The sequence below is a fragment of the Pipistrellus kuhlii genome, unplaced genomic scaffold (genome assembly GCF_014108245.1).
Source record: "Pipistrellus kuhlii isolate mPipKuh1 unplaced genomic scaffold, mPipKuh1.p scaffold_m20_p_1, whole genome shotgun sequence".
NCBI lineage: Eukaryota > Metazoa > Chordata > Mammalia > Chiroptera > Vespertilionidae > Pipistrellus > Pipistrellus kuhlii.
In genome coordinates this window covers 162725422-162742759 of record NW_023425404.1, presented here as the reverse complement: position 1 = coordinate 162742759, position 17338 = coordinate 162725422, and the positions used below count along the sequence as shown (strand labels likewise).

Genomic DNA, 17338 nt, shown 5'->3' with positions numbered 1-17338 from the left:
AGCTATTAAACTACTGGAAGAAAATATAGGAGCAAAACTGCCAGATTCAGCAGTAGGCAACATTTTATATATGACAAGGAAGGCAAGATCCTTAAGAAAAAAAACATTAATTTGTTTCTTAATCCATTGAAGTTGAAAAAATTTTGCACAACAACAACACAATTTTGTTAGCATGATGAAAAGACAAGTTAGAAACTGAGAGGTAATGCTTATAAACCACATATCAGATAGAGGATTTGTATCTAGAATAGAAAAGGTACTCTTGAAACTCAACAACTATATCCCAGATAATAAAAACTTACCTTCACAGAAATACCTATATACACTGAAATATAATACCTATATTTGTAATAGCAAAATATTGAAAATCACCCAAATGTCTATCAATGTCTGAATGGTTAAACGAACTCTGCTACATCCATACAACTGAATACTATTAAATAAAAAAGAGCTGAGTATTGATACTTAAAACAGCCAGATAGGTCCCAAAAGCACTATACTTATAGAAAAACAAACATCAATCTAAAAAAAATAAAACAAAACTGATTTTGTTAATATAGCTTTCACCACGTGACAAAAATATAAAGATGTAGATTGGTGGTTGTCCCAGGGTAGGGAAGAGAGTGTGTGACAAACAAGGTGACATGCAGGAGTCCCTCTGTGGGCATGGACAAATGCTGGTATATACCAGTATATGAACCTATGCAATAGATAAATTGCACAGAGCAATATGAATGAATGTACAGTGATGAAAACTGTAAAGTCTTTAGTCTAGTCTAGTTATTAGCATTTATATAGTGAAGTCTATAATATTAACTGGTTCTTCTAAGTCTTTCAATAAGTATAATTTTCTCCATAATTCTGCAACAACACACTCTTACTTGATAAAAAATATGAAGTGTTATTTTGGACCTTGCTAAATTAGAGATTGTTTGTAAAAACCCTAATAAACAAAGACAAAACAAAAAAAAAACTTCCCTATGATAATGCTTCTATTCTAGGAATGCATCTTAATATTTTATAAATAAGCAAAAATATTATGTGTGATAAAGAATTTATTTTATTGTATAATTTAGTTGATATAAAGTGGGAGTAGTGTGCATATTTTTAGCATTTAATAGAAGTGACTCATTTGGAGGAAAAGGTTATGTGAACGATAGGATTGATTTAAAAATATCTAGTCTATTTCCAGAGTTCTCTCTGTCACCTAAATGACTCTCCTCTCAGATAGGCTATAATTTTCTAGTACCATTTTCTTAGAATTCCACCTTAGAAATTTTTCTCCTCAGTGCTTATCCAAAGGTGCAGCTGGGGGTTCTAATGAACTCACAGTTAATGCCACTTACTCTGTCTACAACTTCTGTAGACAGAATTCCCTTTTCATCATAAATATAGACAAAGACTCTGAATATTTTAACCACTGCAGATCAAAATCTCTTGTCCAAAATCTCTTTTAGGAAACATCTGTGGATACCACATTTAAGTATTAAACCCTTTGCTTACCCAATACCTGTACCAATAGATTGTTTTATAAACATTATAATACACTTCACAAAGATTCAATATTCTAAACCACATGTGTCAAACACAAGGCCCTCGGGCCAAATCCGTCCCACCAGGCCTTGCAATGTGGCCCGCACCGCGCTGTCATCACTGCACTCCGCTGCGTTTCCATCACAATGACAGTTTATGACTGTTCAGTAAACCATTCGGCCCTCGATTTAGGCTGGATTTTAGATTTTGGCCCCTTCTCTGATTGAGTTCGACACCCCTATTCTAAACTCAGTTTTTAGTGCAACAAAGTAATAGGCAAAAGTTCAAAAAACTTTGGAAACTAAAGTACTAACTATTTAACAAAAAAAAGTGAATATATATATATATATATATATATATATATATATATCATATATAATGTGCAGGAAGATTATATATGTTAGAGGAGAATTTTTTAGAAATGTAGAGAATGAGACAGTATTCTAATGAATTAATACAAACTTGAATTTCTCTTTTTTGAGAATTAAATAATAATGTAAAAATACCTTGTTTGTAATAACTTAAAAATTGATTGCTGTTAGATAAAGGGAAAACTCAAAGCAGTATAGAGGATAACCTTGATTGCTAATGCTTGTATTAATAAAAAAGAAAGACATTTTAAATAGACATTATTAAAAGTGTCATCACATCACAGATATCTAACAGAATACAACCAGAAAAAAAATCTTTATAATCTAAACAATATAAGTAAGCTTTATTTAGCTGAAATATATAATGATTGCATTATTCTTTGCATATCAGTGTCAAAAGTACTTATTAGATTAAACATTTCATTGCCTCTGTTTCTAAATATCACACAGTATTTCTTGTTACTGAATGTATTCCATTACTCATAAATAGCACAAAACTTGTGAACTGGTGTCAAGTGTTTTCTCTGTTTCTGAGTCCTCCAAGTCTATTAGTGTAGTCTTCATTCTTTTAATGATTTGGATACAATCACCCCCACATGAAAGCTTCTCTTCCAGGTAGAAGCCAAACAACACCCAAAGAAGTCTTACTACTTTATGCTTACTTTCCAAAATGCCCTTCCCCTGTTAGACCACTTCTACTGAATATTTTCTCCCCCTTCTTTCCAATTTCCAAAAGGATCTTCTTTATCACCAGGCTCTTGAAAAGAAAGCCGAATAAATAGCATTTAAACTGGCAAGGCATTGGGGGAGCAGAAATGAGGCCATCAGTCACTGGATACACTAGCATATAAAAAGAAATTTATCTTCCTTCTTTCAGTTGTTCCTTCTTCCATTGTTCCAATTCTAGTATGAAATGTTAGCCACTGCTCATAGTAAATACAGACAATTTAACACACCATTCAGTACAATGTTTTGTTTCACTATAAATTATGTGGCAGAGAGATTTCACATCAGCAAATATTTTACATCATGATGTGGGGCATTTGCATTGCATTTTAAACTAATACTTACTGTGGTCCATCTGACCTGCCGACCGAGGTCTGTAAAATAGAGTGTGACGATGGAGGAAGCCGCAACACTTTGAATGGTTATGTAGTCCTTCAGAAAAGGCCCACCTTAAATAATAAGAAACATTATTTCAATACATTTTCAAGCCAAAATGATAAATAAATTTTATGAGCAGCCAACAAAATCTAAGATGAATTTAACACAGAAATTGTTATGTATAGTACATTTTGAAGTGAAATAAAATGTTAATATACCCATTTTATAACATATATCTAGCAAATTTGCAAATGCACCATAACTTTCTAATGCTATCTAAACAAGTAGACTGCCAATAGCTAATATCTTATTGTGTTCTAAGAAAATGTAACATTAGATAATGTGATATAAGGTACTTTTATTTTATGTTTTTAATATATTTTAATTAATCTTTACAGAGAGGAAGGGAGAAGGATAGAGAGCCAGAAACATTGAAACATTGATGAGAGAGAAACACCAATCAGCTGCCTCCTGCACCCCTCCCCAGGATGTGCCCACAACCAAGACCGGAATCGAACCTGGGACTCTTCAATCCACAGACTAATGCTCTATCCACTGAGCAAAACCAGTCAGGAACATATATAAGGTACTTTTAGAGTGTAATTTTGGGTGTCAGTACATAAACATCTAATTGTCTCTAAGTGATTTTTTTATAGGATTAATTAATTTGGGTAAAATTATTTCAATGGTTATTGCAAAGCACTGGGAGAGAGGCCACAGTGGATACTGTGTGAAAAATAGGAGGAAATGAGCAAGGATTATTTAGGAGGAACTGAGAATTTGTCAAGAGGTGAATGTTTGGATTAAAGTGGCAATTGTGTAAATGTTAAAAATTCATCAGTCATAGATATATTTTGAACACAGAGTAGATTTAACTTGAGAAGAAAGGATTCAGTGAGATATTGGTCTTAGATATTTGGCCTGAGTAGTTAAAGAAATACACAGCAAAGATTATCAAGCAGAGAATCCAGCCACATTGTGTTTTCAAGCTAATAAATTAGTGTTATTTTAAGCTGCTAAATTTGTGGTAATTTGTTGCACATCAATAGGAAGCATGTTTCAAGGTAAAGACTTTGATATCCAAATGGTCAGCAATGTCTGTGTGACAATCACATATAACAACATGATATGTTAATAACAAAAAAAAATCTGATGACATTTTTATTCCTTGAAAGTGTACTGAAAACATCTTTCCAACATGGCCTTATGGACATCCTTGGGGAAGTGATCAGTTTCTATTCTTTAATCTATTATTTGCTAACTTCAAGGAACAGAGTGCTGCCATTATGTTTTAAAATGTGGTTCCATCAATATGATATGTGAATAAAACAACCTGATAGGATCCAGACATGTCATTAACTAGAGGCCTGGTGCACGGATCCGTGCACTGGTGTGGTCCCTCGGCCTGGCCAGCAATCAGGGCTAATCGAGGTCATCTCGCACAGTCCTGATCAGGGCCGAATGGGCCAGCCGAGTGGGGAGAGGGAATGCAGAATGTTAGCTAGCCATGGAAGGTTGGCTGTGGAGTGCACTAACCACCATGGGGCAGCTCCTACATTGAGAATCTGCCCCCTGGTGGTCAGTGCACATCATAGCTATAAGCTGGTCATTTGATTGTCAAGTCATAATGGTTGTGGAGGCTTTTATGTACTAGAGACCCAGTGCACAAAATTCATGCACAGAGGTGAGTAGTGTCTTTAGCCCAGCCTGAATGCTCTCTAATCTGGGACCCTTCTCACAATCCAGGACTGTTGGCTCCCAACTGCTCACCTGCCTGCCAGCCTGATCCCCCCCTAACCACTCCTGTGCCAGCCTGATCAATGCTTAATTGCTCCCCTGCCAGCCTGGTCACACCTCACTGGCCTCTCCCGCTTGCCTTATCTCCCACAACTGCCCTCCCCTGCTGGTCATCTTGTGGTGGCCATCTTTAACCACATAGGGCAGCCATCTTGTGTGTTGAGTTGAAGATCAATTTGCATATTACCTCTTTATGAGATAGGATAGATTATACCACTCTTAAACTCAGTTATCAGGGACCCCTGTCTTTGGTATTCCAGGTCTATGTCCTTTTCTTCTTTTTTTATATTTTATTTTATTTTTTATTTATTTTATTATTGTTTTTTTGTTTTTTTTTTACAGAGAGGAAGAGAGAGGGACAGAGAGTTAGAAATATTGATGAGAAAGAACCACTGAACAGCTGCCTCTTGCACACCCTCCCATTGGGGATGTGCCTGCAACCAAGGTACATGCCCTTGACCAAAATCAAAACTGGGACCCTTCAGTCCACAGGCTGACACTCTATCCACTGAGCCAAACCGGTTTCGGTGCCTATGTCCTTTTCCAAAGAGAGAGGAATATATAGGGTCAAGGGAACATGTCTAATGTGAGCCCGTACCATTATTGCCTATGTCACTTCAGCCAATTAAGAACCTTAAGACTTGGCATTTCCTCTCAATAGGAGTCCAGCCTGAGGGTTTGTCAAGGCTCTTGTATAAAGGGTGTGGATGGTTAGAGCAGTTATAGGAAGACATAGGCCAACTTTCCTGATGCTTCACCTTTCTAGTGTCAAAAGCCAATGATTCCAGGAATCAGAAATTCAACCCTCTACTTCCAGGACATTAATCAAGTGAGAAGAGAGCACACATTTGAGTTGCCAGTTTGTATGACAGGTTTATTGCAACCATGGCTACAATTCTTCACAGTTTCTATATCCATCAACTTTCAATATGACTCTTAGTTCCTCCTAATTCAGTAGGTCCTCAGGTTATGTTGGAGATCCATTCCTACTATGCTACATAATGCAATTTTCACCATAAGTCAGAACCCACCCACATAAACAACTACATCACTTACATGGAGCATATACACAGCAGTAATGAAATGAAACAGTAAAAACATTTAAAAGAAAGATAACAATTCCTGACCTTTACTTGTGATAAATAAATAATAGAAAACATAAAGCACATATGTACCTATTTTCCGGCTTATAAGGTGTATAAGACGACCCCCTAATTTTACAGTTAAAACATGTACACTGTGTTCTAGTAAAAAACCTGCTCAGATTGGCCAGAGTCAGAGAGGCGGTCTATTAAAAAAAGAACTGGTGTTGCCTCAGAAGTGGGGGGTAGTCTTATACAGTGAATATAGGCCTAAACCTGTTTTAACTGTAAAATTAGGGGGTCGTCTTACACGCCGGAAAATATGGTACATGTGTCAAAATGATGGAACTTTTTTTTATAAATGAGAGATGGCGATGTAACCCAAGGACTGTCTGTAAGAATTGGTGTCTATTTCCTCACCCCTTAAATATGGGCTAGACCGGTGACTTGCTTTAGGACACAGAATGCAAGGCAAGGAATCAGATGCCAGTTCCAAATTTGGGCCTCTGGAATTCCTTCAGTGCTTGTGCTTATTTGTTTATACCCCTGTTTCTACCATGACAACAACTTCATAATACTCTTCTGAAGCATGAGAGACCGCATAGAACGATAGCAGTGGTTGCAGTTGTGAATATCTTAGAACAATCAGTCCCCAACAATTCATCAACTGATTATAGCTGCATGACTGAGCTTAGCCAAGTAAGGCCAACTCCATCTATCCAAGCTCAACAGAGCCAGTGAACTCAATAAATGTTTGTTGTTTATCCCATAAAAATCAATGCTTGAAATTTTATTTATGTTTTAGTGAAGAGTTTTGTGTGGGGAAACTGTAAAAGACTAAATTCACATGGTATCATTGTTTGTAGTACAATCATTTTGGCAAATACAATATATTCTGGCAGTTAATATATGTAAATATTTAGGTCTTGAATAATTTTGTTGTTAAGTCTTTTTCCCTTAATATTATAACTGTGTTCATAGTTATAACTATGATTGCTAAAGCATCTACCATGTGCAAATTGTAACAACAGTGTTTTATAAACAAAATCTTACAAAAAAAATAAGTGAGGTTCTTTATCAGTTCCACTTTACAGAAAAGACCCTATAAATAGGTAAGCAGAGAGTCAGGTTTAAAATTCTGAGTTATCACAAATAAACTCTTTGAACCATAGTATGCTTATCTTACTAAGTTAATTGACTTTTTTCCCTTTTTTAATACTTCATCATATTCATATCTAAGGACACTTGGCTGTATTTTATTCAGATCACATACTGGTACATCAGCTAGGTAAATAAATGTGCAGGGAAAGGAAAAAAAAATAACATTTACCAGGAAGTTTGAACTAATACATAGTCCCCAGTCCCTTATGGTGTCCTTCAAATTGAAATTACATTTGACATTGATGTCTGTGACATTCTCAGAGTCTTCTTTATATGAGTCAATTTCAAAAAATACTACTCCTATTTCATTTTGTGTTATTTCACAATCCATGTGCTGAAAGGCATTTAGGTGCCTGGCACATACTAGGCCCTGCAAAGACAAAAATAAATAAGAAAATGACTTGTCTCTTTTAAACTCTAGCCAGAAGAGAATTTATCTTGAACATTTGAACTTGGAAGAATTTGAGACCATCAAGAACATGTGATTCTAACATGGATTTCTTTGTTTTCAAGATAGAAGTCTCAGGCAAAGGAAGAATATCTACCACAGCAGGGAGAGCAATTGCAACGTCTGAGAGAGATGCAAGGAAGTCATTATGTGCCCATATGTGAAAAATTATAGTACAAATACTTAAAAAGCACCAGAAAAGAAGTGCAGTCCACCACTGTATTAAAAAATTTAGAGATTGGAATTTCTTAATAGATGCCCCTTGTTATTATGGACTTTGACTAAGTATTCCTCTAAAATTTACAATCTATCCACAACCTTACTTAACAAAAAATTCCAGGGTCTTGTTGATCCAATTTCAGTAACAGTGATTCTTAGCAGGACTCATTTTTAACTTATATTTTATAAGTTTTTAAACTAGAGAATAGAAATTGAAACTTAAAGCTTAATAATGGATATAATAATTCTCCCTGTGATTTAATTGGTCTGCTCCTGTTTACCTCGCTTATCATGCTTTAATATAGCAAAAACTGGAAGAAAAAAAAACAGATAAGGAGATAATCTGTATTACTGAGAACATAATAGAAGGCAGAAGCATATATATATATATATATATTATATATATATATATATATATATATATATATATATATAATATATATATATAAAAGGCTAATATGCTAAGTGTCCCTCCAACTGTCCAACTGGTTGCTTTGATATGTACTGACCACTAGGGGGAAAAGCTAAATGCAGGAGCTATTGTAATGCACACTGGCCACTTACAAAGAAACCACATGCAGAACTGGTGCAAACAAATCAACACTCAGCTTCCTTCAGGTGGGGCACAGGCCCCACCACCACCACAGAGCAACACACCACCAAATTGAAACTGATGTTACTGAAACCCCATGGCACAAAATGAGGCCCATAGCCCAGCCCAGCCTAGAAACAGTCTCTGTGGGTGCCCAGGTAATGACATCACATAGCAATGTCTGGCTTTCTCTCCCTAGCCTAGCCTCTCTGGGGTTTCTTCAGCCAAGGAACACAACTTGTTTTATAGCCAGGTGCAAACATTTTACACTTTAACCAAATGTGTGTGAAGTGTTTTTCTGTGCCTCATCTCATTTGATCCTCACAGAAGTCGTGGAGTCAGCAGATAAGAGACTTGGTAGAATCCTACTTTCTTTTCATTCGTCAGAAAATCAGAAATTTAGAAAACTTAGAAACTTGACCCAACTGAAAAGAAGAAATGGTGGAACTTGAAAATGACTTCAGGTTTTCTCACTGTGCAGAATATAGTCAAACATGGCTGCAATTAAATATTTTACCCTTTGTTATCCCTGTATGATCTACAATAATAATCTGCTTCGAGTTGATATTTAGTGCTGTGTTGCTCACAATTACTTGAAAGAGAAGTTGGAGTGCTTCACTGGGCTGGAAAAGTTTAGCTAAATTAGAAAACAGGTCTAATTAAGCAAGTTTATCTATACACTGAGTGGCCAGATTATTATAATCTCTAAATACATAATAATCTGGCCACTCAGTGTATAGATATATATAGATGATAGATGATAGATTGATAGATAGATAGATAGATAGATAGATAGATAGATAGATATAGGTAGATAGGTAGATATATGGATAGATATATTAGAGGCCCAGTGCATGAATTTGTGCATGAGTGGGATCAGGCCAGCCTGGCAAGGGGGAGGGGACATGGGCAGTTGGCTGGCCTGCCTGCTGGTCAAACTCCTGGTCAAGGGGACAAATTGAATATTAGCCTTTTATTATATAGGATATACACTGAGTAGCCAGATTATTATTCATTCAGAGATCATAATAATCTTGCCACTCAGTGTCTATATAACACTTTCACTGGAGGCAATTGCATGTGTCTGTTTCCATCTGTCATTGTGAATCATGAATTTGGTTGACACTTCTATTATAGAGAAAGGGTGACTAGCAATATTAAAATATTTTTTCTAATTAATTTTCTTTCAATGTGCACAAATTTGTGCACTGGGCATCTAGTTAGATCAATAAAAACATTAGAGAAAGAAAGGTATTTCTTTAGATCCTTCCTCTAATACTCTACTGACAATAAATGACAAAAATTATTTCTCTGAGACTAAAATTTCTCATTCATAGAAGTTGAGCACTGGCATGTTGGAAGAATCCTATTTGATATACTTATGGAATTTACTACAATGCTTGCCATTTAATAAGTGATAAATATTAGCTGTTGATGACAGAAAAGGGATTACAAGTTAAATGAATACATAAGTGAAAGTTGGTTCTTACCATGTTCTAGCTGCAGTCCAATTCGGGAAGGGCACCACTTAGGATCTATTAAATGAAAAGTAACATTTAACTGTCAGCACAAATGTAAAACAAGTTTTAAAATTTAGAAATTTTCATTGGAAGACGGATTAGATTTTAGGGCACAGTAAATGGTTACCCAGTGTCAGAAATGGAAATATTGGTTCCCCTTGCAGGGTGCTGAGAAGAAAGCAAGACAGAAGTTTGAGGGGTGGTAATTTTCTGCTTTTATACCTAGGGAGTGGGCAGGTAGATGCATTCATTCTATAAACATGTACCAAGGTACGTGACCTATGTATGACTTGTGCACTTTGTACAAGTTATTCTTCAGTAAAAAGCCTAAACATCTCCATTTAAAACTGGAAGGCTTGCCATGGCCAGGTGGATCAGTTGGTTGGAATGGCATCCCAAACACCAAAAAGATTGTGGGTTTGGTTCCCATTGATTCCCTGTAAGGGAACATACCTAAGTTGTGGGTTCAATCACTGGTCAAGATGAACAGGGGAGGGAACTGATATCTCTCTCTCTCTCTCTCTCTCTCTCTCTCTCTCTCTCTCTCTCTCTCTCTCTCTCTCTCTTCTCCCAGGAGGATATTTTTCCATTGACTTTTAGGGACAGTGGAAGAGAAAGGGAAAGACAGAGAGAAGCATCGATGTGAGAGAAATACTTTGATTGCTTGCCTCCTGCAGGAGCCTGGCCCAGGCCCAGGCCCAGGGAGGAACCTGCAACCAAGGCACTTGCCCTTGACAGGAATCTAACCTGCAACCCTCTGGTCCATGGCCAACGCTCTCTCCTCTGAGCCAAACCAGCTATATGGCTTCCTCTCTCTTTTTAAAATTAGTAAACACAACCTGGGGTGAGGATTTAAAAAAAAATGGAGGACACTGATCTCATGTAAAATGTATTTTAAAATACTGGCATGTGAAAGTGGCATCTTACTGTCTCTATAAGAGTAAGGCACTTTATCTGAATAATATGTATTATTGACTTTTAATATTATAGGCATATTGATCATAGTAGAAAAATCACTTCAATGTCTCCTACTTATACTACCACTAAGAATAAGTAGGTTACTAAAGAATCCTATCTTTCTTTATCAAATGGATAAAGAAATAAAAATCTTCATTATATACTGCCATGATAAAAATGTTGGTTCACAATTACCAGAATATTATAATTTTCTTCTAAAATAAATTCTATGTTATTTTAAAGTCTATTGAAAATTTAATTCTTGACTGTGTGATCCACTTTTAAGCAAAGAAACTTGATAAATAATAAATTAAGAGCATTTTCAAAGAAATATTCCACAATTATTTTGTTTTTAAAACATTACTTTTTAAAGTATTCATTAAGAATGATGATAATGTGACATAACTAGACTATTGCAATCAATTCTCTGTAAATTTACTGCAAAAAGGCTATTTATACATGGAGATACTAATGATAAAATAACTCATAAGTCAAAAAATATAAGCACCAGTAAAAAGATATTTAGGATTATATGTAAACAAAATTTACGTATGATATGTAATAGCATGGCAAATGAAGAAGGGATAAGTGTTTAACTCTGGCATTTCCTTTTTTTAAATTATAAAATATGCATATAAAGGCACATTATTTTTATTTACTAATGTAATTGTTATTATTTATATAACCATTTGCTCTTCTGGAATATATGCTAATATTATTTGTTGAAAAATATTTTAAAATAGCTACCTTATTAGTCATAGTAAAAATCTATTTTCAAAAAGATATAATGCAAATGAATTCAAGAGAGACTTCAATAGTTTTAATTGAGTTTCCCATCTTGAGTATTAGAAGAAGTACAAAGCTTGTGAGAATCCAGTTATATTGAACAAATAATTATTGAGCACCTGTGATTAATGTACATAAGCTATCATGGTCTGACCAATCCAATAATATTCATGTAAGACATCATTTTCAGTACTGCTATTTGATCTCTTTAATAGTGGGAATGTCAATGTAAAACTAAATCTATAATTCTAAGAAAATATATATGTCTATGAACCACATAAGTGAATACTGACAGAACCCACAATGATGATGAATAATTAGAACTTAGAAGCTCTAACACATTCAGGAAAATCCATGTCTTTTCAATTCTTTTAATATGGCTAAATTATAAAACTACTTATGAAATACACTTGGCATTTATAGTTGTAATCTTTGAGCACTGTATGCTAGTGTAAGAGTTATTAACTATGTCAGCCTTTAGATTAGTTTCAGTTATTTTTAATTTCCTCAGTTATCTTTTAAAACAACAAAATACACATTATCTGAAAAGTTCTGTACTTGTGGAGTGAGATAGCATAGGCTAGAAGAATGGTGAGGGGAAAATACTATAAAGGTTAAAGGAGATAGGTTACAAAAGGGATTTTAGTAGCATGAATAGAAGATTATTTATAATGTTGAGTATATAGAACTTGGAAAACTGTCTGACAGCTGAATTATGATTATGTAGTAGGTCTAATGCATCATCCAGGATCTTAAATTATCTAAGATGCTGAACTTGATTTGTATAACTCTTACCATATTTTAGCCAAGCTTTAGACTTTTTTTTCCCTAATAAGTAGAATTGCTCATATCACGATGTTATAACTTTCTAAATATGCAATATATCCATGTAATTCAAATATATTTATTTTTAAAAGGTAGAATTTTCCAAACTATTGGTTGTGACTCTTTAGTAAGTTAAAAAAAAATGTTATCAGTATGTTATTCTTAACATTATGGAGAGGAAAGGGGAGGGGAGGGGAAGGGAAGAGAAAGGAGAGGAGAGGAGAGGAGAGGAGAGGAGAGGAGAGGAGAGGAGAGGAGAGGAGAGGAGAGGAGAGGAGAGGAGAGGAGAGGAGAGGAGAGGAGAGGAATAGACTAAAGTAAAAATGGATTGTCATAGTGTCATAGCACTGGATGCAACACATTAGAATAAATTCTAGATAGATAGGTCAAGTATTGTTTTTGGAACTTTGGTTTCAATAGTTTCAATATTTTGTTTTTATAAGACTAATACTCTAGAGCAGAATAAAAAATATTTGAATTTCATTGATCCAAAAATACATTTTTAAAATGTCCTAAAGCATTTTTATTATACAGCTTTTACATAAAAAATTTTGTCCTCACTGATTTAATGAAATCCTATAACATAAAATAGATTTGAAGGGTTTAAATATTTTACTTCTTCAAAAAGATTTAAAGTTTTGAATTATTAAGGAAGAGGGCAATGATATAAATTATATTAGATTTAAATCATCTAAAATATGTTATAAGTCTGATTTGCTCAAGAACATAGGCCAGATGCCTGCCCTTATTTTCTTTTAATCTAAGGACATGTTGAGGCTATAATTTTTATTATGATTATTGCTTCTTCTATAGGAAATTGGTCAGCAGTATATATTTTAACTTAAATGCACAACTTGTATTTTCCCAGGTCCAACTTTAGACATGATAAAAGTTGGCAATAGACAAGTGAATTGAAATATTGTATTCTTGACATAATGGTGGCATACAGATATAGAGCCAATTAGTAATCAAAACATACAGACCAATATTTATAAAGATGAAGTTACTTAGTGAGGATATAATTTATAAGATAATTGATAATTTTTATTGTAATATGAAACCTATGCTTCATATTATTATTGAAAGAAGAGACATAAAAAAAAGGCAGAGACTTTTTCAGAAATAATTAATAACCTGATTACCTTGCATTGCTCACTGAAAACTCTACATAAAACTTGCTTCCTAGTCTCTACCCTTTCTTGGTATCACCAATTCTATTGTAGTAGGAAGGATAAATACTAAGAGCTGTTAGAGTCAGTTATAAAAAATTATTATGATATAAAATAGATCATTAGAAAATATCCTAAGTAATATTGCAATAATTATTAATGATATTAGATGGATACTAGACTTATTAGGATGATCATCCTGATATATAAAAAGCCAGAGGCCATCACAACCTAAATGACCAGATGGCTGACCAAACAGCAGGCTAGGGTCCCAGCTGGTATGGTGGGAGTCAGCCCTGGGTCCTGGCCACCACAATGCAGTGGTGGAAGGGATCTGTGGGAACCAGAGCCATGCTAGGATGGGACTGGCCTCTTGGTCCCTCCCTCTGCTCACAGGCTGTGAGGAACCAGAGCCACCCTGCAATCTGGGAATCATGGTCCCTCCCCACTGCCTGCTGGCTTCTGGGTCCCAACCCCTGACCTATCTCCAGGCTCCAGGGAACCAGAGCCATGTTGTGATTGGACTGGCCTCTGGGTCCCTCCTCCCAACCTTCAGGCTCTGGAGAACCACTGAATGCATAAATAACTGGAACAGCAAAATTGATGTTTCAATGTCTTTCTTCTTTCTGCTCTCTACCTAAAAAATCAATTTTGCGTATGTTGAATGGTAATTATAGTTTGTTTTATTTTTAATGAATAGAGAGTTAAAGTCATATTATAAAGAGCTGAGAAGGAGTGGGTGGGCACTAAATATTAAGACTTAAATTCCTGGATAATATAACATTGAATCGTCATGAAAATTTTATGTGATTGGCATTTTACAAGTAGTGAAGAGGAAAAAGGCTCTGGAAAAGAACAAAGTGGTGACAGCCCCATGCCGGAACAAGAAGGAGCAGATGGAGTTTCTGTAGCAGGACTCTGAGTGGCTGGAGCTCATGAATGTGGAGCTGAGAACCCAGATGGAGGAGCTGAAGCAGGAGCGGCAGCAGCTCATCCTGATGCTCAGCCAGCATCGCCCCACCTGCATGGTCAGGACTGAGAGCATTAAGACCCCCGACTGAAAAGGCAACCCACTGCTGGAGCAGCTGGAGAAGTGACCATGGACTGGGAGGAGAAGGAAGAGATGAGGAGACAGAGGAGGAAGAGGGCTCTTCCTTGCTGCATGAAAACTCTTCAGTGAGGCTCAGCACAGCCAGCATCAGACGGGCTTTTTGTGAAACTCAGATCAGCCACACCAGGGGAAGAAACCCAGGACCAAGCACTGAGACCAAAGCTAACCCTGACCCTGACCCTGACCCTGACCCTGATCCTGATGCAAGGCTGGATAAGGCACAGTGCCAGGGTCTGCTGTACCCACCCACCATGGTCCAGCTTAGTCCTGCCCAGAGTGGCAGCCAGGGCACACCCTCACCGGCCCCTGTTGGAGTCGCTATGGGCATGAGGCATGGGCACCCTTCCAAACCACATACTCTCTGAATGTTTACAGACTGGCTGTCCTGGCAGGGCTTTCAATTGCACAAGTTTTTTATACTTTTTTTTAAAAAATATTATTTTACAAAAAAATTAAAAAGATTTTATATAAGCAATATATAAATAGATTTTCATAATCACTTGATGTGATACAATATAAACAAACTATGATTTGTTTGCTACAAACAGATATTCAGCAATTATGGCCGTTGTATGTGACTTCTAAGTTCTGTAGTCTCTGGGTGTTGGGGGTGGTAGGGGCAAGGTGCAGTGGATTTCTATCCTGGTAAACCCTTCATAGTACTCAGCTCTGTATCACTCAGTAAACATTACTCTTACTAAAGAAGAAAAAAAGAGAGAGCGAGGAGAGAGGAAGGCCCAGGCACTGACCAGAGAAGTTGTGGCAGGTGTGTGGCTGGCCAGTGATCACCGCACAGAAGGAGGCCCAGGCCAGCCAAGCCATCACACCCCAGGATTATCACAGAGAGAAGCGACTGTTGACAGGGGGGTGAGGAGAGAAGCACTGCAAAGATGGCAAGCAGTGGCAGGGGGAGAGGGTGCCAGCTGCCTGAAGCCAGAGGGAAGGAAAACCCCAATAGACCCCGATCTCAGGCCAGGCCTAGGGACAGTATCCAAAGGGTCCCAGATTCTGAGAGAGTGCAGGCTGGGCTGAGAGAACCCCTTCCATGCACAAATTTTCTTGCACTGGGCCTCTAGTAATATATTTATGTCTAATTATATAAATGTCTAATCACTATGTTGTACCCTTGAAACTAATATAATATTGCATAACACCTGTAATTTAAGAGTCTCATGCTTTACCGACTGAACTAGCCGGGCGAGATGACACCTGTAATTTAAAAAAAAAAAAATAATTAAACAATATACATTACTTAATTTATGTGATGGAATATTTATAATGAACCATAGAGAAAGAAATTGGTGACCAATCTTTATTATTTACAAACTGAGCTTGTCTGTATCTGGTGTAGAAAGATGGGATGAAGTGTAAATAGAAACAGAATATAGTTCCAAAAAAGTATGCTACGCAGAGCTTGCTGTAATTCAAGAGCTTAGTAGAAAAAATAATAACATAAAATAATGTTCTATAATTTTCTACATGGCTCAATTCAATTTCTCAAGATTCCAGAATTCATGTAGGAGAAATAAGCGAAATGAGGTGTTAAGGGAAATGTGAAGGAGGGACATTATTATTTAGAGTACCAAATCTTACACCCAGTAGTCTCTTTCTATTAGAAGATGAACATTTAATGGATCAATTTTGAGAAAGACAAATTAATTACGGTTCTAACAGATGAGATATACAAAACAACGTTAAGCAAAGAAACGTTGCTTTATAAGCATATAAAAGAATAATGCAGCCGAAACCAGTTTGGCTCAGTTGATAGAGCGTCTGCCTGCGGACTGAAAGGTCCCGGGTTCAATTCCGGTCAAGGGCATGTACCTTGGTTGCGGGCACATCCCCAGTAGGGGGTGTGCAAGAGGCAGCTGATCGATGTTTCTCTCTCATCGATGTTTCTAACTCTCTATCCCTCTCTTCCTATCTGTAAAAAATCAATAAAATATATTTTTTAAAAAAGAATGCAGATATTATAGCATACTTTTGCTTGGATCTATATTACACATTCTCTGGACACATTTGATTGATTGATTGATTGATTAAGGTATTACATATGTGTCCTCATCCCTCCATTAACCCCGTAACTCCCCCCGACTCACGTCCTCATCCCCCTGGTGTCTGTGTCCATTAGTTAGGCTTATATTCATGAATACAAGTCCTTTGGTTGATCTCTCCTTCTTTTCCCCATCCTCCCCTATCTTCCCTCTGAGTTTTGATGGTCTGATCTGTCTCTGGATCTGTTTTTGTTCAGCAGTTTATGTTGTTCCTTATATTCCACAAATGAGTGAGATCATGTGGTATTTATCTTTCTCTGACTGGCTTATTTCACTTAGCATAATGCTCTCCAGTTCCATCTATGCTGTTGCAAATGGTAAGAACTCATTTTTTACTGCAGTGCAGTATTTCATTGTGTAGCTATACCACAGTTTTTTAATCCACTCATCTGTTGATGGGCACTTAGGCTGTTTCCAAATATTAGCTATGGTAAATTGTGCTGCTATGAACATAGGGGTGCATATACCTTTTCTGAATGGTGTTTCTAGTTTCTTGGAATATATTCTTAGAAGTGGTATCACTGGGTTAAATGGAAGTTCCATTTTTAGTTTTTTGAGAAAACTCCATACTGTTCTCCACAGTGGCTGCACCAGTCTGCATTCCCACCA

The 17338-nt window shown here is 36.4% G+C and overlaps 1 protein-coding gene across 1 annotated transcript in view; it reads right to left on the bottom strand.

Annotated features, from left to right (window-relative positions):
* Positions 1-17338, bottom strand: part of TECRL (trans-2,3-enoyl-CoA reductase like) — a 71750-nt gene that overhangs the window by 17081 nt on the left and 37331 nt on the right. The window contains exons 3-4 of the mRNA XM_036423017.2: positions 9798-9842; positions 2976-3079 (exon numbers count right to left, since the gene is read on the bottom strand). Coding sequence (XP_036278910.1) covers positions 2976-3079; positions 9798-9842 — 149 coding nt within the window. The remainder of the gene's footprint in view (positions 1-2975; positions 3080-9797; positions 9843-17338) is intronic.